A 24,885-nucleotide genomic window follows, 5' to 3' on the forward strand; every position below is an offset into this window, starting at 1 on the left:
AAAGAGCTTACGAAAGGGAAATGTGGAGTTACATTTGGTTTTGCCAGCAGTAGTGGTATTTGATGATGCAAATAAAGCACGTGAGGTTTTGGAATTCTGTTCTGGTTTAACCAAGAAATCAAGGCATTTCAGCTAAGGGCACAGCAAATGTTTGCTGCTGAGAGCCCTCAAGAAGGAGCCCTGGGCCATCAATGATGCTGGTGGGTTGACTTCTGACGTGGCTTCGCTGCCCAAGATGAGGGACATCCTCAGCAGCAGCAGGTAGAGCAGCAAATGCTGGGGAAAAAGAATCTTCTTAACAAATAAATAAATAAAAAAATGTTGTGTGAGGATTTCTGGAAGTACCTTTGGAGTGCCCTGGCTCTTGGTTCTTGACTCACTGCGTGAAATGAAGCCACTGAAAGGGAGATGATTTGCTCCTTTCTGGGTTTGAGAGAAATTATCTCGTGCTGCCTGAAAGGAGGCTTTGGAACAACTTCTTCTTCCCTTATTTTGCAATCATGAGTCTTTTCTTCCCTCAAGATGAGATGTGTGCTCTGCAGAGCATCTGTTCCTCTTTGGGTGTGTAACTGAAATAGGTGTGCGCACGCACCTTAAAGACAACAACGTGGACCTCTGTGGTGAGTAAGCACCTTTGGCAAGGACGTTTGGAAATGTGTGCTCCAAAAGACTTCTGCACTTGAGCTGTGGTGACGCAGCTGTCTGTCAGTCCTTCCTGCTTCTCCCTGCTGCTGTGGGCTCCTGTGCATTCATTGTATGTGCATTCATTGCCCATCTTCAGTTGCCCAACATTGGGTTTGAGATGCTGTCTTAAGATTTCCGGCCTGAAACACAAAGATTTTCTGCTTGTGCTGAGTTTCACCACATTAATAATAAATTTCCCATATGGAGGACAAACATACAGCAAGTCTACTGAATCTGAATGCTTCCTTACCCGCTGTACTTTGTGCTTGAGTGAAGCTCACGAGCTCTCTCGTGGTATAGCTGCAGGTCCACAGCAAGTGCCCTCTAAATATATCAATCCAAGCATGATTCTGTCTTCTTCTCTCATGGAAGGACATCAGTAGCCTCTTCCACATGGACGCGCCTGAGAAGAAAAGTGCTTTGAGTTGCCCAGGTCTCACAGGGCTACTTTCTTTCTTGCCCCTCTTTCTTCCCCCCTCCCTTTAGGTTTCCTTTGAAGCGCTGTGATTCTTCAGGCAGGCTTAGGTTGCTTTTACTTGGGCTGCTGAGGGATGCTTTGGGGCAATATCATCCTCTGAACACCAAACCTTTCCTGTCCTTGAGAATAAAGGTCTGACTGTGAAGGCTCACACAGCTCTTCCTCTGAAGGAAGGTGCCAAACGCAATCAGGGATTTCCCAGCAGGACGAGCCGTGTGTTTCCCAGGGGCCGCGGCTTTTGGATGAAATGGGTGAGATGCCCCTAAAACAAGGCTTTCAGCACCAAACCTGCCTCCGTGCTGTGGATGACTGGGCTTTATCCCAGCTGGATGCAAAATCCTGCTCCTGACAGCAGGCAGCCCGCGGTCACAGCTCCGGAGCGGAACAAACCTGGTGAGTGGTAGCTCCTTCCTCAGGCACCTGCTTCAAAGCAGATTGGAGAAAGCTTTGAGGTGTGTGGCTGTGGTTTTTTTTTTATTCTTCCCCTGTCCTTTGGGATGCATTTCAAGCTGTTTCTCAATGGCTGTTGGCAGCCTTCCAGGCTTCGCTGGCTGCCTTGCTGAATCACCTGTAGTGCGAATAGTTTAGTAACACATGAGGATTGCAGCAAACGCGAGGGGCTGTGACTGCAGCGTGCAAAATACCCTCTGGTGCCCAGGAAAAGCCTGCCTGAAAGTGGTGGTCGGGGCCACTTCATAGCGTGAGGTGATGTGAAAACCCAGCGCTGGCTCTCAGCAGCTGACACCCCTAGCAGGGAGCTTCGATGAGCCGGCAGGAATTGTTTTCTCCCTTCCCAGTTGGATTTCTCACCAGCCTGAAGGAGAAGTGGGGTATTGTGGTGGGGATGCTGCCCCTTTGGACACAGAGGAGCACTGCCCGGTGGGACTGCAGAGCTCGCAGCAGCTCCGCTGGCAAGCAGAGAGACGTTTGGCTGAAAACCCACTTTGAAACGCGGCTGCCGGAAGGCTCCTGTGGTTTTTGATTCCTTCATCCGTGTTAGCCGAGCTCCATCTCCTCTCATACAGGCTTGGGTGAGATTAGTCAGCCTCGTTTTTGGTGAGGAGGGGGCAACATGTGTTCCTGCTTTCCAGTCCTTCCTGAGGAGCTCCTCGCTCGGTGGGTGAGGGGAGGAATGCCAGAGCTGCAGGCTGCTAAGGATGGATGCCTTGCCTTTTGCTCCTTCCTACCGAGAAACCTCCGCTTCCCCTGCACCCAAACCCTGCACCCAAACCTCCTCCCTTCCCCAGGAGAGGGGCAGGGGCACTGGAGCTGTCTGTGCACCACCGGCCGCAGATATTGATCTCCCATCAGCGGCTCTGCTTTTAGACCGAGCGGGAAACTGGGTAATTACAAATCCTATTTCTTAGAAAAGGGGAAAAAAAAAAAAATAATCAATCTTTTCTCAAGCCGAGTGCCGCCATTTCCTGTCAGCTGCTTGTCCCTGGGCATACAGAGAAGGAAAGCTGTCTGTGGCCCTTCTGGGAGCTGTCTGAAAGGCTGGCTGACCGCCGTGGGAAGCAAATCCCATGGCTTGCTCTACCTTGGTGGAGTTGTGCTGTGCCAGGATGGGAATCAGACCTTCAGAAAGCCCTAACTTTGCTTCTCAGGATAAAGGCTCAGGTGCTGTTTAATGCAGCAGTGACTTTAAAGCTGTTGAGCTTCCCTCTCTGGAGCTTTTGGCTTGGCAAATGTTGGAGTTGACTCCTGCCAAAGAGCATCCAACACTGCTGCTGAGTAGTGACCCCAGAAAGTGGGCCATGGCTTTATCTGCGTCCCCTCTCTGAAGGGGTGGCTCTTTTCAGCCTTGCAGCTCATTATTCTCTTGCCATACCTTAAAAAAAGAACAATAAATTTCAGAGGTGGCTTGACATCAACCCAGGCTATGTTGTTACCGATAAATGATGAATCATTTTTCTGTGGGCTTTTGGTGCGTTGCCATTTTCGGTTTACCCGAGCAAGACTGGTGCTTGTGAATGCTCTCCAGGAGGCCAGGCCTGACAGACTTTCAAAACTGATGGCCCACCTGAGCTTCAAAAATATGGAAAAACATCCCAGTAGGAAGTCTCACCTGCTGGGCTTTGACGTGATCCTGACACCGAGTGGTTTTCTATTAATTCTCTCCTCAAATATCAGCTTTTTTTTTCTTTTTCTTTTTCTTATTTTTAATTTTTCTTTTTCTTTTTTTTTATTTTTTTTTTTCAAAAACTAGATGTTGTTTGGCATCTTTCATCTCCTGTGAGGCAAGTAGCTGGGACACCTGGCCCAAAGCTGTCGTGTGAGCTCTCATCACCCCAGCGTAGTCGCTTGAAACCGCTGTAGCAGATTGCAGGATTGGGCACAGGACAAAACAGATGAAATAAAAGTACTCAGATCAAGCCAACAACGCTGTGACGATGGAGATGCATTCACACTTTTGGGTGTGCTGAGGGAGAAGAAGGTGAGAGTCACCCTGAGGTGGCTAATTGCTGCTGTTTCGCCCTGAGTGGAAGCCGTGATGGGTGCGCCTGGCATTGGAAGCGCTTCCCCCAGGTGACTCACGCCTTGGGCTGGTCAAAAGAAAGGGGAAAAGCTTTGTTCCTATCCCAGGCAGAATTCCAGACCCTACACTGGGTGCGATGCTGTGGATGGCATCAGTTGGCAGCCCCAGCCCAACAGCTTGGGACTGGCAGCCCTCCTCTGCTGCTAGCTGCAGCGCGTGCGTGGCAAGCTGCCTCAGTGCTGGCCCACAAGGAAACAAATCATTATTTTCTATTATTATTATTTTTTTTTAGGTTTGTTCTTTGCTGGATTAACAGGTTGAGTCAGTTCATCATGTGCTCGAACACACGGCGGTGGGGCGGGAATCACAGGGAGCTGAGAACAAGGCACGGGGCCTGCTGGCTTGGCGGCATCCTCCAAAAGGGACATCGGTGTCCCCAAAGAGCCAGGGTGATGCTCAGTCCCTTGCAAGGGCCTGAAAGGAGCCCGGAGAAGAACCATGAGATCTGTTTGAGCCCCGGGGGTGTGGGGGAAAGCTGTGAGCAGTGTCTGGAGGCTGCCTGGTGGTGCTCTGACAGGCACGGCCTGCGGCGCGAGGCACCACACGGAGCCCTGCAGTGCTTTCTGTCAGGGGCAGCTGTGTCAGGAGAAGGTCTTCCTGGCTTAACCTCCTCCTTGTTTTGTCACTGATGTCTCGTTTGATTACTGTGGCCTCGGTTATGGTGATTTGTAGGATAATGGGGCAAAATAAAGCGTTTCTCACCCAGCGCCAGTCATGCCGGGTGTGTTACCAATTGCTGTCAACCCCTGGCACCTTCTTGAGGTGATGCCTGGAACAAAATTCCCTGCAGAAATGGAAATATGTCTGCAGCTGAAAGAGAGGCTCTTCTGCAAGGACCGAGGCACAGTGGAGCTGCACTGAAGCACTGGGATTCCCGAGGGAATTGCAAGCAGCGTGTGTGTGTGTAAGCACTCATCCTTTTTCATTATATGTGAGGCTGGTACAGATTTTCCTGGGCACGGGGGTGTTTTAAGCCCGAGTGGCCGTGCTGTAGCCGGGCTGTGAGCTGACAGCATTCACTGGCTGAGCGGCAGCCATCTTCCCAGAGCTTCCAAATCTCACACCAGACACACCTCAAGCAGGAGCCAGAGGGCTGTGCTAGACAGGTTATCGCTGGTGCTCGGATACCCGCCTCATCAGCAGCTGTGCAAAATCAAGACTGACTCCCAGAAAGAGCTAGCAACCCCTAAAAATGCATAGTTGGCCTTGTGTCTTATGTCTGCCGTCAGTGAGACACGTGCACGTGCGGGATTTATCCTTGTGCTTTGCAGGTTTTGGAGCTTTCACATCCCGCAGCGTCACCAGAGGTGAGGGTGGGCTTGCTGTCGAGCTGTGACAGCGCAGGGGGAGGCAGGAGCAGTGCTGACAGAAATGCAAATGGTGGACGAGCCTCGCGTTTCAGGTTGTCTCTAGAATTGCTGGAATAATTTCTGCTTCCTACGTGGCACTTGCGAGCAAACAGAGGGGCCGACAGGAGTGTTTGCATGAAGCCTGCTGACTCCTGCTGCTGCCGCAAGCCGAAGGGATGGAGGTGTTGTGTGGCTGAGGCTCAGCCAGGTGCTCAGCATCGGGTGCTTCAGCTCAAGCTTTGAGAGATGCCGTACACAAGGAGGCGGGGGAAATGCCTGTTTTTTTTTCTGGGATTTTGGAAAACGCTGGAAGACTGCCGTGCCCTGACTGATTGTCAGCCCTTATAAGGTGGTTCGGAGGATTACTCACTGCACTTCACGGAGCCTAGCGCTGTGTTTTTATTGCCTCTTATGCTGAAGCAGGCCAGGCTACTTCTCAGCAGAGAGCACGCTGCTGGGCTTGCTCGCAACGCCGCGCATGCTGCTCCGAAAGCGGTGTGTGCAGTCTTCGGAGATCTCAAATGTGTCGTTTTTTCAGATGGAAAAAAGTGGGGAATCTGTCGTGATGGTTGCTGAAAGACCTGCCCACGGTACCTTTGCAGCCCACGTGGGATGTCCACGCTGTCCCCACTGCAGCCCCTGCTTGCTCACGCCCATGGTAGTGAAAATATTTTGTTGCCTCCCGGCTCTGGTGCATTTTGGTCAGAGCGAGCTACACCGCAGTTTAAAATCAAGCTTTTTGGAAGTAATATGCTGTTTTCCTTTTAGATGAGAAGACATTGGTGACTTAAGCAGAAACACAGCTCTTAAAAGGGCGCTTGCTGCAGGGCAGCTTATTCCTCTGGAGCTTGTTTAAGTGGAGTGTAGCTCAAACAGGGCCGTGAGCTAAGCCCTTGAAGGCAGGATTTTTAAAGCTCCCAAGGTAACTTAGGACCTCAGACCTAAGCCCTGCCAGCTCCACAGACTCACAAATTCTGTTCTGCAGCTCCAAAGCTTTCTTGTAAGGATGCTCGCAGGGCCCTGGGCGCGTATCTCTTTGTGTGAGACAACGTGAATCACCGTGGGAGAAAATGAAACTTCCCCTTTCATGTGGATGCTTTCTAGCAGATAAGAAACTGATTAATTAAATGCTAGACACGGCTGTAAAATAGGGAAATTAAGGGTTGGGGAGAGATAGCAGTCTCTTTTTTGTTTCCTTTAGATTGAATTTTAAGCACATCCTTATGGTTATGCGTTGTGGGGCATTTTGTGCATATCTGGACTGACATTTTCTTGTCTTCAGGATCTTGACCATCTTTCTCGGTACAATAACGTTGTTTTCATTTCTCTTGTGAGGTGCCCAGCACTACTGTGTACTTCATGTTCAGGACAAGCTGGGCTTTCTATGCAGTTGAGTATACTCTTGGGTCATGATCATAACAGTTCAGAGTTGCTGGACTATGGAGAGAGAAAGTATCAGCTCCTCTCAGTGGCTCAGGGACTGCCCGAGTAGTTGGACCTGACCCTTTGGTTTCTGTTGTGCCTCTCAGCCCTGTCTGTCAGGGGCTGGAAAGTGGGGAACTGGAGTGGCCGTGGCTGATTCACCCAGTGTAACGCCTGCTTAGGGATGTGGGGTCATTTTATTGCATGTACCAAAGTGGATGAATGTTTCCTTATAATATATAATGTTTTCTTATAATAGATTATATAATTTCTTATAATATATGCTTACAATATTATATGTTTTCTTGTAATATATAATATAATGATGATTTCTTAATATATCCCTGTTCTTCCAAGGCTAGAGAGTTGCCAGATGGACGTGTGAGTCTGATCATGTTGTGGTTCCCCTTACACCACCCAAGCCACACGGTTTGCTGAAGGCGACTTTCGGCTCAGTGATACCACTGCCTTGCCCCTGGGGGTGTTCTGGGTATCGGACGTGTAGGATAAAAAACCAACAGAGAAGCAAACATGTGATCAGGGCTTGAATTCTTGCAGAGCTGTTCCTGATCTCAGAGACCACAGGAGTGTCGTGTTACCGCAGCTCCCAGATGGAGATGCCGCGTAATGCCTGCGTGAAGTATCCCAGCTCGCTAGGGACACGGGGCCTGGGTGCTGCAGAGGCCGTACGTGGACAGAGGAGGGTCATTTATTTAATGGTAGCGCTGGTGCTGATCTTCAGTCTGGGCACGGGACTGTTGCAGAGTTAATTCTGTGCAAGGGGGTGTGCAAGGAGAGCTCCTGCCTGTGTGAGCTGGGTTTGCTGCCCAGCACGTGCCTCCTGGGTGTACCACAGGCATGCCTGAGCGTCCGTTCCTGGGCTCCTGGGGGGCTGACGGGGAGTCTAACAGGCACAGAACTACCCTTAGTTGTTTCTACTTCTGCTGTTCCAGAAAGTCATCTTAAATATTTGTGTTGCATCTCACCGCGTTGTGCTGCTTACTTGCCAAGGCTGGTTGCCTTAGACACCAGGGCTCTGGTAACTAGGACAACAAGATTGAGCAGGCAAAGGTAGAAATAATGGTAATAACTTTCTCAACTCCTTCTGAAATAGGCTTGTATGAACCAATACCATGCACGTGGGCGACTTGTGCAAGGCAGAAAGGCAGAACAGACTGCTGACATCCTCAGATCCTGCTGGCAGCACTGCCCGAACGGAGCAGTCGCATCCTCCTGCGACTGGAAACAAGCCGCCAGGCGCACGTGGACGTGGCTGACCTCCTCCTCTTCCTTCTCCTCTTCCTCCTCCTCTTCCTCCTCCCCAAGGCTGGGGCTGGAGCAGGGCCCAAGAGGTGCTGAAGCCGAGCCCTTGGGAGCCAGCCCTTGTGTGCCTGCCAAATTGGCACAGCCCAAGTGGGAAGCTTTCTTCCAGAGATGTTGTCCTCTCCTGGAATAGTTGGCTGTTGGTTTGTTTGCCAGCTGGGAGGCTGAAGAGGGCCCTGGAGAAGATCATGATTGGCGTCCTCTCTCATTCCTCACGTGGCTGACTTCTGGATAATGCTTACACAATGGGTATGGCTGGAAGTCAACTTCTGATGCAGTTCTGCTTTCCTTTGATAGCAAGCTATTTCTGTCCTTCTAGGTAATCCCAAATCCAGACTTAAGACAACAAAACAGTATTTCCTAGCCCACCTTTGAAACATACTGCTCCTGGAAGCTCCTGCGGATCCGAATCCTGCTGTCCCTGTGCCTTGTTACTGATGTCTTTTCTGCAGTAACAAACCAACACTGTGTTCTCTCCTCTGGAAAGCCTCCAGCTCCATGAATTTGTTCTAGCAAGATACTTGTCTAGCATCCTTCACTGCTCTGTGTGTTGGTATGAAACACCCTTGACCAAGACTCCCTTTTTCTGTGCCCTGGTGTAAGTTTGGGATCGTCCAGCAGTGCACAGAGGGCTGGAGGAGCTGCCTCCTTGGGAGCAGTGCGCTTCGGGAAGGGCAGCACGTCCAGCTCTCATGCAGCCGCAAAAAAAGAAAAGTACTTGTGGCTTCTTTGCTCGCCCAGTAAGGAGGAAAAGAAATTTCATTGCCAGCTGTGCTCAGTCAAAACCGTCTGCAAGAAACCTGCTTCTGATGTCTCGGTTGGCTGCACGTGTGGAGAGGGGGTCACAGCAAATGACAGAAGTGTCAGTGATAAAATAACCCTGAGCTATTTCTGTACTGGTCATGGGATCCGGTGAGTGGCTGAACCCTGCCCGGGATATCCACGCGGCCTAATGAAAAGCTCAAGTTAAAGATCCAGGTCTTAAAAATAGCCTGTTGGATGGGATCCTAGGCATCCCCTTGACAAACAGCACCTAGACCAGGGCTGTGGAGCATGCTTCTGCTGTGGGTATGGTGTCCTGGTTTGAGCAGGTATTCCTGCTATTTTAAGATCAGCGCCTTTTGGTTTTGAGGTCTCAATTCCCACTTTTACTAACCACTGCTCACCCTTTGGGTGCAGACCCTTAAAGTCCTCTCCTACAGCCCCGTGGGCTGGCTGCTCTTCAGCTGCCAGCAGTGCCGGGACTTGTGGTTGTCGAGTGCTTGTGTGAGCCCAGAAATTTCGTGACACTGAGATTTCCAGCTGGCTGCAATGCTTCGAGAGGGCGTTGGGAGTTCATTCCCCTCGGCTGAGCTCAGCTGGCTGGCCTTGCTCTGCCTCGCTGCCTTTTCTCCAAGATCCCTTCACTGGCTGTGCGAGGAGGCCCGTGATAGACCACACTGGTGAGGAGCCCACCAGTGGTTCCGCAGTAAAAGCTGTAAATGCTCACACAGTAAAGATGTGGCTGGGCAATATCTCACAGTAATACGTTGGGTTCTCTATTATCAACCACAAATATTGTAATAATCAGTGCCAAAGAGGTCTGGGAGCAGCCTTCCCCAGGGCCTGGCTGTCTTCTCTCGTGGACCAGGGAGGGTGCAGTAGTGGTTGAGCAGCCCTGCTACTGACTGGTAGCCATAGGGAAGCCACGAACCCAAGAGCTGAGATGGCTTTTGGAGCAAATTCTCGCTGGGATACCTGCTGGTCATTGCCAGGTGTTGTCTGGTGGATGCCTGCTTCATGAGGATTGCCTCCTGGGGCGAATCTGCAGGCTGTTCCTTCTCAGGTGCCTCCATAAGGACCTGTCTGCTGAACAGGCCGAGTGCTCATGGCTTGGCCAAGTGACAGTGAAAGCAGTGCGGCACCATAAGGCAAAGCTTCGTTTTCAGGAAGAGCACTCTGTAGGGAGCACCTTGTCCTGCTGGGATTTGAAGGCAGTGCCCCTGGGTGACAGCTGCGGAGGCCAGCGTGGTGGCAGCGCGTCACTATCTCCTCCTGTGGCCGTCCAGCTGTCCTGCGAGAGGTGGCTTGGTGTGAGAAGCCCTTTGCACAGCCGCCCTTGGATCTCAGGGGCCTTGGAGGAGGAAGGAGGGGAGGTGAGGATGTCTGGTGTAGCTGTGCTGGTTCTGGGGAAGCGCTCCGCTGAAGTCTGTGTGGTAGCGTTGCTTCCTCCCACGTTTCTGGGAGCTGGATGGGTTCAGTAGCGTGTCTGACACGTTTCTGAGGCTGCCAAGCTCTGTTTGCTCTCTCTCTGAAGGCTGGAGAAATAGGGAGCTTGAGACAAAGTAACTTCAGTTAATTTAACATCGGTGACTGGATGTGTTTGCCGTTCCTCCTGATGCGATGGGTTAATTCGTAGAAGGACCTCACCATCCGAGGAATCACTGTGACAAATCCAGATTGGTTTGCCTTCTGGGTGGAAAAGGCACAGCAGCTTTGCTAATCTCTGCTCTGGTGGACGATGTGGTAATAACAGGTCAGCCTCACGCAGAAGCGTTGGGCATTGCCCAGGGAGTGCCCCATCACTGGGGTTGGGATGCCAGTCATTGACGAAGAAACCCTGCTCCAAGAATTCTTTTAGATGAAATTGCTTTGAAATTCCTTTATATAAATAACTTTGGGTTCAAACAAGAACAGTAAAGGTACTCGTGTATCCTGGCTTCCTGTTGTTTTCTTAGCCTTGACATCTTGATTCAATGAACTTTATTTTAACGGAGTTGTGAGACTGGGGAATTTTTAACAAAATTGGGGAGAAAAAAGTTCAAGTCAGTATCCAACTATGTGACACTACCTTGATATCCTCAGCTGAAAAGTGGAAGCAAAGGAGCAGGTAGTGGAGCACATGGACAGGCATGACATTGGTGTATGGTCCCTTCTGAAAGAAGGGACCGTGAAAAGAAGACCTAACTCTCAGATGTTGTGGAGTTGTTGGGGCATAAGAACTGTGAGATCTTGTTGGTAGGCTGCCCAGTAGGATTCCCAAAAGGCCTTCAGTGAGGTTTCTCAGAGGAGCTTCTTAAAATGCTGGGCTGCTACAGAACGAAGGGGAAAGTCCTTACGCCTCAAGATGCTTGTTTAAATAAATTGCAGGAATACATTGTCAGTTGTCATGGTGAAAGCTCACCAGTGGAGATCCGGAGGGGGTCTGTACACTCAGGTGCCTGTTCAGTATTATCCTAAATCAAAATAATCCTTCTTGGAGAAGATGAATACAATCCTGAAGAACTCCAGCCCAGGGAGTGTCTGGTGTGAGACCATATTCTGTGCACATCGACGGGCTCACTCCACGGGGCTCTATTTCAGGGAGTATTTGTGATGCTGTGCTGAAGACTTGGATGCAGCTTAGATTTGCATTTCAGGAATGCAAGCTGGACTGCTCAGGCTCAACCTTATTTTTCTTCTCTGACCGAGCGCATTAAGAATCTGACATGGCTCTTCTTGGCAAAATAACAGCCTGCAGCCCTTGAAACTTTCCAGAGATCAGCACTTGTACTTAAAGTAGGAATATTCCTTCCTCTGGTTTCTTTCCCCGAAGCGCTGGGTGATATCAGACGTCTTCCCTTTCCTTAGAAAGAGGGACGTCGATGCAGAATCCCGGGGGAGCCGTCACGCGGGGGCTTCAGGAGCACGTTGCCGTCAGCCTCTGCCAGGAGCCGCGCTGCGAGGTGCTGTGGCAGCTGGGGCCGAGTGGTTTTGCTGCCCGTGCCAGCAGCCTGCCCCAGCTGCATGTTCCCATGAGCTCTGCATTTTCTTTTGATCCCTGTCGTGACTCAGTGGTGTGGTAGCGAGCGTTTTATTCTGCACTTATGGTTCTGTGTCCTCCGTCCTGTGGCTGCTGAGGCGTGTTTTTGTGTAAGGCCTGCCAGCCAGACGCCTGCTCTCCCCTCTGAGGAAGCCCTCACCACCAATGTCACCACTAACCCATGTCCCCAAGCACCATGTCCAGCCTTTCCTTGAACACCCCCAGGGACGGTGACCCCACCACCTCCCTGGGCAACCCATCCCAGTGCCTGACTGCTCTTTCTGAGCAGAAATGTCTCCTCATTTCCAACCTAAACCTCTCATGGTGCAACTTGAGGCCATTCCCTCTAGCCCCATCACTGTGAGAAGAGGCTGACCCCCAGCTCCCCACACCTTCTTTTCAGGCAGTTGCAGAGAGCAATGAGGTCTCCCCTGAGCCTCATCTTCTCCAGACCAAACACCCTCAATTCCCTCAGCTGCTCCTCACAGGCCTTGTGCTCCAGGCCCTTCACCAGCTTCACAGCCCTGCTCTGGACACGCTCCAGGGCCTCCATGTCCCTGCTGGGCCTCTCTTCTGACCTTCATATGTGGAGATAGGCATGAACAGAATTTGCTTAAACTTTCTGTGGGGAAACACGGGTGTCTGCTCATGTACAGAGCCCAGCTTGCATGGTCTTTGGTCTGTGTCTTTGTGCCACAGCAGCCCGGGGTGGGCTTGCGCTGGGGGCTTCTGGCTGGCATGCTCCAGCCATTTCTCCTGGGAGGCGCTGCCTGCTCTCAAGGAGCTGCTTGCTGGCACGTGGGAGCTCATTGCAATTCAGGGGAAGTAGCTGAAACTTTTCTGGAAAAGTAGGTCAGGGAAATCTGCCTGTCAGGAAAGTCTGGGGGGAGAAAAGGGGATTTGATGAAGGCGATAACAGCCCAACGCAATCCACCTCCATCTGCTTCTATTGAAGGGATTTGTGGCTTGAATGTAAATCATAAAGGCGTCTGTAAAAATGCAGCTCCTGCTCGAGAGGCATCTGGTGACCTCCCTCAGCAGCGGCACCTTGTAGCTCTCCCCTGTCTGAGCCGTGCTGCCTTGCAGGTAGGTTTTTGGGCAGCCATCAGGGCTGGCAGGGTATGGACCATCAAATCGCAGAGGACAGCAGTGTCCTGTTAGTATCTTGTTGTCAGCACGGCTCCTGTTTGACCACAGGGCTTTCCTTTTAACAAAACCATGCTCATAACAGGCAGGCTGCCCCTGAGGCTGGACAGAGGAGAATCCTCGCGAACAGCAGCATCCTCTTCTGTTGCAGCAGGTAGGGCTGTCCTCACGCTGCTCAGCCAGCACTGAGATCCGTCTCACCCACCTCTTCCTCTTTACGAATGTGCCTACCCGGTACTGAAGAGGCTGCCGGGTTTTCTAGCAGCCTCAACCGTGGAAGAGATTTATTCAGTGCTGCTGCTTTCAATAGGTGCTGGTCTGCTGCCAAAAAGGGGAGAGCCGGTTTGGTTTCTGTTACTGAAGCAGCTCAGGTTTTCGGGAACATCGATGGCTTTACGCTGTTCTCTGTGTTACACGCCGGGAATTGATTTTGAGCGGAGAGCAGGAGTTCTCCACGCTGCCGCTTCTTAGCCAAGAACTGGCCCAGTAACTAGCCTTTGGCTACGGGAATAATACGTGCCGAGAAGGCAGTCTCTGTTTCCTACTCCGCGGATGCTTTGGGACCAAAGTCCAAATGTGAAGCAAAAAGCACCAGATGCAGACTCAGCTGGAAACAATAAATTTCAGGTTGGAAGTGCTTCAGTGGTTTGTATTGTAAAGGCAAGTCCCAGGGAGAGAGGTTTGCTTCAGAAAACTCACCAGGACTTGTGCTAATAACAAAACCTGGGCAAATAAGGAGAATCTTGTTTAGACACAATGCAATTAATGCACCTTCACACTAACACTTGAGGCGACGTGCACTCACCTGTGACTTCTGCCAGTGGAAATGTGAAGGACTTCAAGCCTCTTTCATAGAGTTCAAGACATGGATGCTGGGAATAGGAGTCCTCAGCGGCTGGGATGATAGTTGGATGCTCTGTCCCTTTCAGTGGTGAGAAGAGAAACACACAGGGCTGTCAGACCACATACATTTCTGTTCTCCAAAATGGGCCGGAGCTGGAGGACCGAATGCTAATAGCCGTGCTGCCGGTACTGCTGCTGTCCCCAGGCTCCCTGGGGCTCTGCTGCAGCCTTGCTTCTGCTTTTCTTACATTCTGGAGCATCTCAGCTGTACAGAAAAAGCCTTATGCACCTTCTCACAGGCTGGGATCAGTGGGAAGGCCCTTACCACCTGTAGAGCAGCTGGCGCACAGCAGCGTGGGCTCAGGGCGACCAACAAGGTAAATCGTACCCAGTCCTGTGAGCCCCTCCTGGCATTTCCTCCCGGAGCCCTGTAAGAGTTACAGGGTTACGCAGTGTATTCATTTTTAGCTTCCTTTTTGAAAGTGAAAGGGTGACTCACTTTGTGTTTACTAGAGGGAAAGCTCACAAATAATTAATCTGCTTTTGTATGGAAATGAGAGCTCAGTTAAAATCTCCAAAGTCGGTCTATTAAGATTGGCTCGCTGAAGCTACTTTAGATGTGCCGGATTATAAGAACACTCATCTAAACATGTTTTCTGTAGAAAGCCCAGTTAATTGGATGGAGGATTATTATTCCTGAGCAGTCAGAAACCAACAGATTCCGGTCGGTGCCCTCCAAGAGGCTGGAGCTGGCAGATCTTATCGCGTGTGCCCTCCCTTCTCACGCGGGGGTTCGAAGAGGAGAATCACCTTTCTGCTTTTTCAGGCTCCCAGTTGGTTTCCTCAGCTCTGCAACTTGCCAGCGAGCCGAAGTGTTTCATTTCTGGTTGCTCGTGGTGTTCTCCCTGTGCAGCCAGGGCAGGGAGAGGCTAGCCCTCAGCAAACTCTGCTCCCTGATGCCTGCCCGGTGAGCTCCCCGTGCTGCTTCTTTGAATTCTTTAAAGCTATGGAGAGTCCTACTGCAATTTCTTTTAAATTCACAAATTTATTATTATTATTATTAGCTGTGTAGTAGGGTGATAGCTAACATTTCCATGCACTTTTCATTTAAATGCATTTCTCTTTTTCTAAAGACTCGAATGCAATATCTCAGCTTTTGTGTCTACTCTGAGGAGCGTGCGCTTGGCTCTTATCTGCCCACATCTGGTCTGGAGGAAAGCCACCGCAGAGGAGAAGGAAAGGAAGAGCTTTTTGCAAACAAATAGCCTTGCACTGAGGCTCGAGCGTGATGGAAGCTGAAGGGAGGCTCGGGATTGCTGAAGCATGAGGTTCTTGGCCCAGATGAATAGTCACCATGGCCTGGGCCCCAGATGTAAAATCCTGGCCCAGAGGACTGTGCCCTGCAAGCTGTGGGTGATTTTTGGGGGCAGCACTGTGTGCCAGGACTCGCTGCCTGACTTCTGATGGTTCTTGGCCTCCCCAGGAGTGAGGTCATGGCTGGATGCTGCCTAGAAGCCCCTTTGCCACTGAACGTGGGCTACTTGGGTTACGGGGGATAATAGGGTGGCATATATATAGTAATGGGGTGGTAAATATAGTCATAACTGGGCGCAGAGGAAGCAAAACAAGTTTCAGAGGAGGCTCACAAAAGCCCCGTGGCAGACAAGACTGACTGCTACGTGCAGAGCATTGACTAGGGGAAGAGCAGACCAGCTTGTGCTTTGTGGCAGTGCAGGAAAATTAGCCTCGTTGTTGGTTTGGGGTGGTTTTTTTTTTTTGCTTTTTTCTTTTCCCCCTGCAGGTAGGACGTGCCTGTGCCCTGTGCTTTGGCTGTCACAACGTGAAGGACAGCGGGGCCGTGCGTGCCGCTGCTGAGCGCAGGGGTAACTGCAGTGGGGCCCAGCTCTAACTGGCCTTTACATGCCTCTCTAATTACACGTTGATTTTAAGCAGGGATTATTCTTCTAAAGCCGTATTTTAATTCGCCAAGGCAATTTCAGTGCATATTAAAAACTAAGCCAGCGCAGGCTTTGCATCTGCCAGTTCTGGCAAGATCGTGGTACCCAGGAAAGCCAGGACCTGCAGACGTTCCTCCTCTTTGTGGTACCAGCCTGTTTGAGTTCCTCCTGCTGCTGGTCTGGCTGCAGGACTGCCTCTCCCTTGTACAAAGCAGGGCTGGCTGCGCTACAGGTGCACAATCTGTAGGGTTTGGGCAAGCCAAACGGCACTTGGGAGTCCATAAAGGACGTATCCCTGCGACCTGCTTCTTGCAAGGAAGCAGAAAGAGCCTGGCAAGTTCCTTGAAAAGCCAGCGTCTTCAGCGAGGGAGGGTGAATATAAGGTGCTACCGACAAGCTGCTGAATGCTTTGGGATCTTGGCTTCTCGGGGTTTGCGTTTTGTTCCAGTCCCCGCATATTGCCGTGCACGCTGTTGGTAATTGTGCCTGGTTTGATCTTTTGTACGCTTGCCTCTTGGCCCTGGGAGCTGAAGATAGCGCGGTCTAACCGGGCTGCGGTGCTGCCCCTCCCTCCAGGCACCGGGGTGGTTTGTCTGATCCCCTTACAGTATTTCTTGTTAAGGAATTACCAGGTGTTTCTGAGCTAGGTTTTTTGTTTGAGTACCTTCCTGCAATGCCCAGGTCCCGAGCCCTTAGTTCAGTTCGCTCCCCTGGTGTTGTTGTCCTTTGACTTTTGTCCTTCTCTTAAAAATCGTGACTGATTTCACTGTTACTTGCAGTCTTAATTATTGCCTGCCCTTCTTAACCACTTCCTCTGCGTTAGTTAGAGTCAGAGGTGCCTTTCCTGGCTGTTTTCAAAACAGTATTATTTTGGGCTCGAGCTAGCTTTTCTTTCTTCCACGGTGTGGTCAGCGAACCAAAACAAGTCACATTGTTGTCTCTTCTGCTTCAGCTGGCTGGCGCGGAGCCGCCCGTGGGCCAGGCCCAAGGTGCGTGCACTGGCACCCATTTCTCGAGCAGGCCACGTCGAAGAGCTGGGGATGAATCATTTCAGGAACGTTTAGCCGCCTCCCGTGTGAAATTCAGAGCACTTGGAAAGAAAACGAGGGCACTGCGTCTGAACCTGCAGGTTTGATTTGGCCAACACCCACCCGGGCAGGTGGGAAGGAGCACCCCTGTCACGGCGGGTGCTTGCAGGCAGCTCTGTGCTAAACGCCAAGCTGCTCCGTGGCACCAGGTAAGCTGCAGCTCCTTGCTGTGCAGCGTGTGAGGGCTCTGACAGCTGGCTAGCTCTTTCTAGGCAGGTCGCAGGGTTTCTATTTTGATCTCGCTCGCGCCACGGGATGCACAGAGTTTGCTCCCCCGTGATTTTACCACTTCTGTCCCCCCTTTTCAGACGAGGGTGCTTGTGTCACCTGTGGTCAGCACAGTGGCCTCACTGGTCTAGGCCAGTGTGGTGAGGGACTTGCATGTCAGAAGTTCTTTGTTGTTGTTTTTTTTTTTTAAAATAGCTGCTGGAAACCTCCATGCAGAAAACAAAACCTCATTTTTGGTCAGCCTGGTCCCTTCTTGCTGCTGCTTGGGCAGTAGCCTGCAGAGACCGAGAGGGCTGGGGTGGCGGGTGAAAAGCTGTGCTCTCAGCCACAGGTGGGTACCGAATTTCATGCTGCCTAAAAGGACAAGATTTAAAGCAAAACTAGCGGGGAAAGCCTTAAACCAAGGCTGAATAGGTCTAGGAAGGCAGCACAGCAGGTTTATTAAAATAGCAGCACTCCGGCTGGTGCAGATCTTGGGGGTGATGCCAGCCCACGATGCCTTGGTAGGGCATTTCTCCCTTTTTATGAGCTGTGTGATGGCTCCGAGCCCGGCATCCTCATGCCTCTGCTTCGCTGCCCCGCTGCTCGGGGCCATCCTTCCCTTAGGCACACGGCGTTACAAGCGGTTCATGTCTTACTCCAGGTGCACCAGCAGCACGCCGACGTGTGGGCAGCATGACGGCAGCTGAAGGCCCGCGGCAGAGGTAACTTTCTGGAGAGGGGAGCACAAAGCAAAGCCCCCCGAGGGCAGCATTGCTCCTGCCTCTCCCCGTGGCAGGGCTGGCGCAGGCTGCTTAGCGCATCGTGGCTTTATCAACTATGTTTCAAAGCATAACCTACCAAAACCCTGCGGAGGAACCATCGCGTTGCCTGCAGAGGAAGAGTTTTATATCCTCAGTGAGCCGCTGTGCCATCTCAGTGGCACCACCACGCTGCCAAGCCTGGCTCAGGACACGGAGGAGTGCTGAGAGCTTGCGATGGGAGAGCAGGCTCTTCCCGGGAGGCCTCTGGGTGGCACTCGGAGCTCCTGGGCAGCCCCACGCGTGTCCCTGCAGCGGGGAAGTGGCTTCTGTCTGCCTGCGTAAAGCGAGCAGCCGGCGGCAGCGAGCTCAAGGGCAAAGCACCGAGCAAAGCGGAGCTGTTCTGAGCTCAGCTGCCCGGGGATTAAAGAGTCAGGCACCCTTCCAAGGGCTGGTGGGAGCAGGACGTGCCTGCTAAGTGTGCGTGCGCTGTGAGATGGTGACCTTTAACGCAATTAAAAAGGGACTGCCCAGGCGGACGATTGCAGCTGGGGCTGCTGGGGTGGGCTTTCTCTCCCGGAGGACAGGAAAAATGAAAGGCTCGGGGTTAATGCAGTGGCACCGAGGGCCTGCTGAATGTGTTGCACATGGAAAAAAGGCTGGGTTCTGCCCCGAATGGCCATCCCACGAGGGGAACTCTGGACAGCTGAGGGCAGCCAGCTGTGAAGACGAGGAAGGATGGATGTAACCTTTTTACAGGGCGCTGTGCTCGTCCCTTTGCCTGCTGTGCTTGTGAAGCCACCCGAGTGCCACCTGTGGGAGAGCAGAGAGGCAGGAGCGTGCTGGCAAGCCGTGCACGCTGTGTCACGCTCCCCCCAGGGTAGGCTCTTGAAGCAGGCTGACGTCGGCCTTCATCCCAGGTCATCTTCACGCACGTCACTGGCCCACCTCCCTGAGCTGCGGCGCCTGATGAGGAACCCACTGCTGTCCCAGTTCTTCGCTCCTGCTTGCTGGCACCAGGGACGTGGCTTCTGGAAAGGGAGTACAACTCCCTCCTCCCCTCTGCATGCGCTGGCGGTGCCTCATCCATGTATATCGCGACACAGGACGCAGTGCCTTGGCTTTAGGAAGTCGGGAGAGCTGGATGCTGGTGGAGAAAATGTGCCACATCAGCTCAAAGGGAGTGTGAGGCCTGCCATTAAGGTTCCAGATCCCACCAGGGGCACAGATGCAGGGTGCCTGTTCCTGTACTGCTCACGCCTTGTGTTTTCACCCCATTTTCCTCTCCCCTCTGCCAGCCTCGTCCGGGATGCTCTGGGAAATTACACCTCCGAGGTTTGAATGCCATCAGGTTCAGTGAGCCCCTGCGTTTGCTTTTTTGTTGTTTTTTTTTGTTTTCCACTTGACAGGACGCGTGTTTGCGTGAATGTGGGTGTGCTCCCTTTCCCTTACCATCACCTCAGCTGAGGATGGGGGCAGTGACAGACGTGTGTGCGCTCCTTGCCTTCTCGGCCAGCAGCAGCGGGTGAATAAAGAGGGAGCTGCACAAATCAAAGGAAGAAGCTGCTTTATTGTGCTGCGGGTTTAAAAAGCCATGATTGGGGAGGGGATTTTGCGGGTTGCAAGCAGCATTACACAGCTGTGGTCACCACAACCCTATACAAAGGATGTCCTTGCCGTAGTTCCGCTGCCTGAGAGCAGCTCCTACTTATCCCATATGATCAGGTAGATCCAGATTTGTAACTTACCTCCCTGAAAGTTGAATAACTTGTGGGGATCACGGACACACTGTTCTGATCGTCGTGGATCAGTCCTGTCCTACGGGGATCTGCAGGGATTATCGAGGGACCCGCTGCTGTCCGGACCTGTGCCTGCACAGCAGTGGCACAAATCTGGGCGATGCACGGACCCGTTAAGTAACAGATCAAAAGAGGGTCATCAGGGATAGGCAGGCTGCTGGGGAGCACCCTTTTGAAACAGGTGTGCTCTGTTGCTGCAAATAAATACGTTTAGAGCCCGGAACATGCGTGCTAATCTCACTGGGAGGGGAGGTGGTGTTGCAGAAAGCACTGCTTTGAAAAGGGTTTGGGGTCACAGGGCAAGCGATATCTCTGGGGGCGAGGGCGGTGGATGGAAGCAGGTGCCTAGCTTTCTGCACGTGCTGTGGCTCTCCCGCTGCGTGCAAGGAAGCTGGAGAGGGTAGGAAGAGAAGAAAAGGAGCTTTAAAAGTGCCTTATCAGACATCAAAAAGCTTGGTTTTAGGCTGAGGAAATAGGCAGAGCTGATCCGCATGCACGTACTCTTCCCCGAGGAGAGGCACCCTGTACTGCTGGGATCCCTGAGTTTTTCGGAGAGGAGCATGAGCAGCTGATAATGAATGAGCTGCTTTGGGTAAGGAGCACGGCTTACAGCGAGAACGACTGCCGGGGAGAACTGCAACCTTTCAACATCCTCAAATTAAGACATTTATGGAAGTTTTAATCTGGGGAGAACTTTTTCATGCGGGTAACTACAGCTGTATGGAAAATCGGAGTAGTCCTTGACTTCCACGTGCAAGCGTTGCACCTCCAGGATGTCCTCTAGGATCTAAGGAAAGCCAAAATGAGCACCGGTTGGGGAGTGGTGGCAAAGCTTGGCCGTCATTCTCCTTCGTGGTTTTTCCCTGCCACTTACCATGTCCCCAGGCTGCGAGGTGCTCGGGGTGGCTCTGCTGCAGGAGGCGTCCCGTGGGGCTGCTGCCCCGAGTCCGCTCCAAGCAGCACCGGGCAAGAAGAGAGCCGGGCTGTGGTGCCTGCAGGGGAACATTTGCCTTAACTAAGTCCGGGATAAGAATGGATTTAGGTGCTTTGGTTTATAAATAAACAGCACTAGTGGCCAAGGTAGATTTAAGCAGAGCTGGCAACAGCCCTGCTTGGGAAGGGATCTCTCCGCCACATGGCCTGCTGTTGGACTTCCTGTCGCACGGTAATCCCTTAAGCCTGCTTTAGCTCCGTTAATTTCCCTCCTTCCCTTTTTTTCCCCCCGTGGGCTGCCTCGGTGGCGCGTGAACGCCGGTGTTCCTCGGCCGAGCCTGTGCCCGCGGCGGGGCCGAGCCTCCAGGCTGCCTTCCCAGCGCCGGGTACCATGTGGCAGGGCCCCAGGGATGGTGGTGCCTGAATGCGTCCCATTCTCTCTGTCTTACAGGCTCTGCAGCCTGCGCCTGAAGAAGCTGACGGTGCTGAAGGAGCTGGACAAGGAGCTGAGCTCGGTGCTCATCGCCGTGAAAATCCAGGTAGGCTCCTCTCCTTGCCTGGCGGCACCAAGCCCTCGCGGTGAAGTGCCAGTCTACGCTGGTGCTTTGTGCCATCCCCTTGCTCCTGCCTCCTGGAGCACCCTTGGGGTGATTTTGGCTCCCAGGCAGAGGGGATGATGTCCCAGCGAGCTGCCTGGTGCTGCCTGGCATCGGGGATGAATTTGGTTAGCCCTCCGCGCTGGGACAGAGCACGTCCCGCTTCCCTGCCTCCGCCAAGGCTCTCCTTACAAGCTGCTGGTGAGGTTTTGGCATCCCTTACCCCGCTCCCAACCCTTTAGGCGAGCTGGGTGCTTTCTGGCAGCTCTCGCTGTCTGGATCCCCCTCCCTGGGGAGGGCAGGGGCTGTGTGAGGGATGTGCGTGATTCCTGCAGGCATCTGATCCCTGTGGGATCTCGCTGCTGCCTCTGCTGCCCCCTCCCTTTCTCCATGTGCTGGTGGCGGAGAGATGGCTCCTTGTGGGTTGTGGGCACAGCCTTTGCCGAGGGACAGCATGGAAGAAGGATGCCTCTTGGGCGTGCTGTCCTTGCCACAGCTCCCCTGACCCAGCCGGGACGCCGGTGTCCTTCCTTCGTTCTTGTCAGCCACCCGAAAAAGCCGCTGATCCCATGGAAAGCATCGTGGGGCGGGCGCCCGGCAGCTTTGCGCTCCCCCTGAGCTCTTTGTGCCGCACACATTAGGATCTAAATCCCGGATTAGCGCTGGAAGCTGCTGCATTAGCCGAGCTCTGGGAGCCGGGATTTGCCTTCGTGGCGGGGCGGCTTCCTTGCCCTGAAGGATCCCAAAGCGAAATGTGGGAAGCGTGGGGCCTGGAAGGGAGGAAAGGAGCCCGCCCGGGACGGGAGGCAGATGGAAGCTGTAGGCAGCTCCAGCGCAGCCTGCCCACAGAGCGGCCTCAGATGGAGCCGTCCCTCCCGCTCCTCTCCGAGGGAACAGATGAGTCACGGCAGCACCGAGCGCTGGGAGGGCTGCCCGCACAGCGCTGCCATCCCCGGGCTGGAAGCAGATGATGTGCGCGGTTTCTGGGGGACTAGAGGAAAGGGGGAGCTTCAGGGGGGCTGCGTCAGGATGCCAGCCCCCTGTGCCAGGCCTGCTCCGTGAAAATACGTGCCCCAGAGGGTGGTGGAGGCCTGGCTGGGATGTCCCAGCCATCACAGGGATCTGGTCTTTAAAACACAGCTTCCACGTGTGGAAAGACCCCTGGCAAAGGGCCGAGGGAGCCCTCACGTCTGCAGAACCCCCCCAATTCCCAGAGGGGATCTGAGCCTTGGGTGTCCTCAGTCAGGGGCTTGCCGTGAGCTAAAAGTCCGAACTACTGAAGTCCAAACTGAGGTTTGAATTTCTCTAGGGATGGAGATCCCTCAGCCTTCCTGGGGCCTGTCCCAAGCGCTGAGAGCCCTTGGGAGGGAGGAGTCATCCCCAACATACCGTGGCTGAGGGGCACAGGGGCTGGTGGTGTGTAAGAAACCTTCCTTTCCACACAACCCTGACCAGGCTCAGCTTTCCTTTGCCGTGGAGCCGTCCCCGTGCGTAACGTCTCCATGAAAAATAACTGCAGTTTGAGGAAAGACTGAATCTTTGGTGGGGAGCCTACCACAAACAGCAAATGGTGAACGTGCCGAAGCAACAGGTCGTGGTGGTGGTGACCACCCATCGTCTCCTAACCAAGAGCAATGCAGGAAGGAAGAGTCGGGGCGTTCTTGGCCAGGAAGGCTCCCAGATGGTGAAGGGGATTAGCTCCACCTCCTCTCTTCCGTTTCAGGAAGCCTTTTCGCAGGGAAAGCCTTGCTGCTGGCACAGTCGCTGGGAGCAGCGCTGCAGGCAGCTCCAAAAAGGCCTCTCGGGAACGAAGGGCTGTGTCTGTAGGGCTTGGCTTTGCCTCGGTATCAGCAAGAACTGTAATGCTGCACCACTGCAAGATGTGGAGGCCTTTCCTTTCTCCCCTTGATAGGGTTGTTTTTCTTTTTTTGCCCTTCCTTACTACCCTGGGCCATACCAGCAATCGAGGTGCATGAAAGGCCATCAACCAGTGCCACCACTGTGGGACATTTTATCCTCGAAGCTGGTCCCACAGCCCTGTGGGGACACAGCCAGGGGGTGTGGGCCTTTTGGGAGGGTCCGTGAGTTCTGCCGTCCTGTGACCAAGAGAGCCTGGTGCATACAGAGGGGATTTTCCATCCCCCAGATCATTCGGTCTCTCTGTGTCAGCAGCCACGCCGTAGTTGGAGGTAGTGAAGGTAGGAGAGAAGTAAAGGAAAGGGTATTAAGAGTGGGTTGTATTGATGGAGATCCTCTTTTACTGCCCTCCTAGGGGAAAAAGCAGTTGTGTATGTGGAGAGGGAAGGCACGTTGCCAGAGGAAATGGCTAGGAAGAGCTTTTGGAGAGATGAGGTGGGTGAGGGGGGACCCCTGAGACAGACAGACCCCGCAGAGCCAGCTGCGCCTGGGTCTGTCTGCTGGGGGAGACGTGTTCCAGGACTGTCCCTTTGTCCCTTCCCTGGCCAGGCAGTGCATTTGGACCTTTTCCTTCCCCTGCTGGTGCTGTCTGCCTGGCTGTGTCGGGGTGCGAGGAGCCAGGTGAAGCAGAACAGGCTGGGGAAAAGCAGGTCCTGGCAGGTGGGCAGGGAGAAGGGGCCCTTGGCAGCTCAGGAGCAACCCCAGGATTTCACAAAGCGTTTATTGGCGTTTGCAAGGTGGCTCTGCGAGGTGGGACAGAGCAGAGCCAAGGCGCTGGCTCCTTCCTCCCGGGCTACAAACACCAGACCCATGTGTGTGGTGTGAAGGAGCCTGTGGCCAGGATGCTCCAGCCGAGCTGTGCAACCTTTTTGCAGGGTTCAAAACGAGTCCTGAGGTCGAATGAATACGTCCTCCCACCTGGCGGCCTGATGGAGACCGAGCTGGAGCTGACCTTCTCGCTGCAGGTACCTCGCCTGGCCCCCTGGGTGCTCCCCTCGCACAGAATTTCTCAGCAGGAATGGTTTTGGGGCTCACTGGGAAGGGGGCAGCCTCTGAGGAGGGGCTGTGGTGGCTGCCTACGCTCTGATCACAGCACAGGCTCATGCTGCTGGCCTGCTGCTCCTGGGTTTCAGGGGCAGTGGGGATTTGGGGGATGGCACAGAGCGCGGGTGGCTTTTGAGGGGCACCCTAAAGGTGAGCAGGGCAGCCCCTGCTGTATGTCAGCACCGAGGAGGAGCTCCCCACCTCCCCATGTGCCATCCCGAGCCCTGCCCTCACGCTGCCTTCCCTCCCCCCCAGTACCCACACTTTCTGAAGAGGGACGGCAACAAGCTGCAGATCATGCTGCAGCGCAGGAAGAGGTACAAGAACCGCACCATCCTGGGCTACAAGACCCTCGCGGTGGGCATCATTAACATGGCCGAGGTACGGGGTGCTGGGCACGGAGCAGGGAGCTTGGCACCACCGGTGCTGGCACTAGGGAGGGAGCTCGGTGCCACGAGCACACCCACATTTGTCTGCCTGCCCAGGTAATGCAGCACCCGACGGACGGAGGGCAGCTCCTGAGCCTCCACAGCAACATGAAGGACGTGAACATCCGGGTGGCCGAAATCAGCATCTACTCCTTGTCCAGTCAGCCCATCGACCACGAGGATGGGAGCGTCCCCTCGGGTCCTAAAATCAAGGCTTCAGGTGTGTTTGCGTTCACCCACGGACCTTAAAGGCAAGCGTTTGGGGGGCGCGTGGGGAACAGAGCGCGTCCCCAAGCGTCTGCCAGCCATACTGAGCATGTCGGGGCCTTGACAGATGTCTCGCTCAGCTGTGGCATCTGCAGTGTCTGCTTTCAGATCGCTCCCCAGACATTGATAACTACTCTGAAGAGGAGGATGACAGCTTCTCCTCGGAGCAGGAGGCCAGCGATGATGCTGTTCAGGGCCAGGTAAGGGAGAGCTCTGCCAGGGCAGCTTCCATCCCGGTCCCATCTCTCAGGCAAGGATCAGATGTTGAGGGTCTGCACCGCCCCAAGCTCTCCCATCTCCCTTGCAAACATTTGTCGTGGTT

At 53.4% G+C, this 24,885-nt stretch overlaps 1 protein-coding gene across 3 annotated transcripts in view; it reads left to right on the top strand.

The window, feature by feature from the left end:
* The window catches only part of LOC137853263 (phosphofurin acidic cluster sorting protein 1-like), a 42,304-nt gene that overhangs the window by 7,341 nt on the left and 10,078 nt on the right, over positions 1-24,885 (top strand). The window contains exons 1-7 of one of the 3 annotated variants that reach the window (XM_068675437.1): positions 16,443-16,760; positions 17,483-17,543; positions 20,763-20,850; positions 23,700-23,789; positions 24,124-24,249; positions 24,354-24,516; positions 24,672-24,763. In XM_068675437.1, the coding sequence (XP_068531538.1) occupies positions 17,515-17,543; positions 20,763-20,850; positions 23,700-23,789; positions 24,124-24,249; positions 24,354-24,516; positions 24,672-24,763 (588 nt within the window). In that variant the 5' untranslated portion in view covers positions 16,443-16,760; positions 17,483-17,514. Of the gene's footprint in view, positions 1-14,506; positions 14,533-16,442; positions 16,761-17,482; positions 17,544-20,762; positions 20,851-23,699; positions 23,790-24,123; positions 24,250-24,353; positions 24,517-24,671; positions 24,764-24,885 lie in introns of those variants that run through there. The other 2 variants (XM_068675438.1, XM_068675435.1) reach the window with 2 other exon arrangements.

The sequence above is a fragment of the Anas acuta genome, chromosome 3 (genome assembly GCF_963932015.1).
Source record: "Anas acuta chromosome 3, bAnaAcu1.1, whole genome shotgun sequence".
Lineage (NCBI taxonomy): Eukaryota > Metazoa > Chordata > Aves > Anseriformes > Anatidae > Anas > Anas acuta.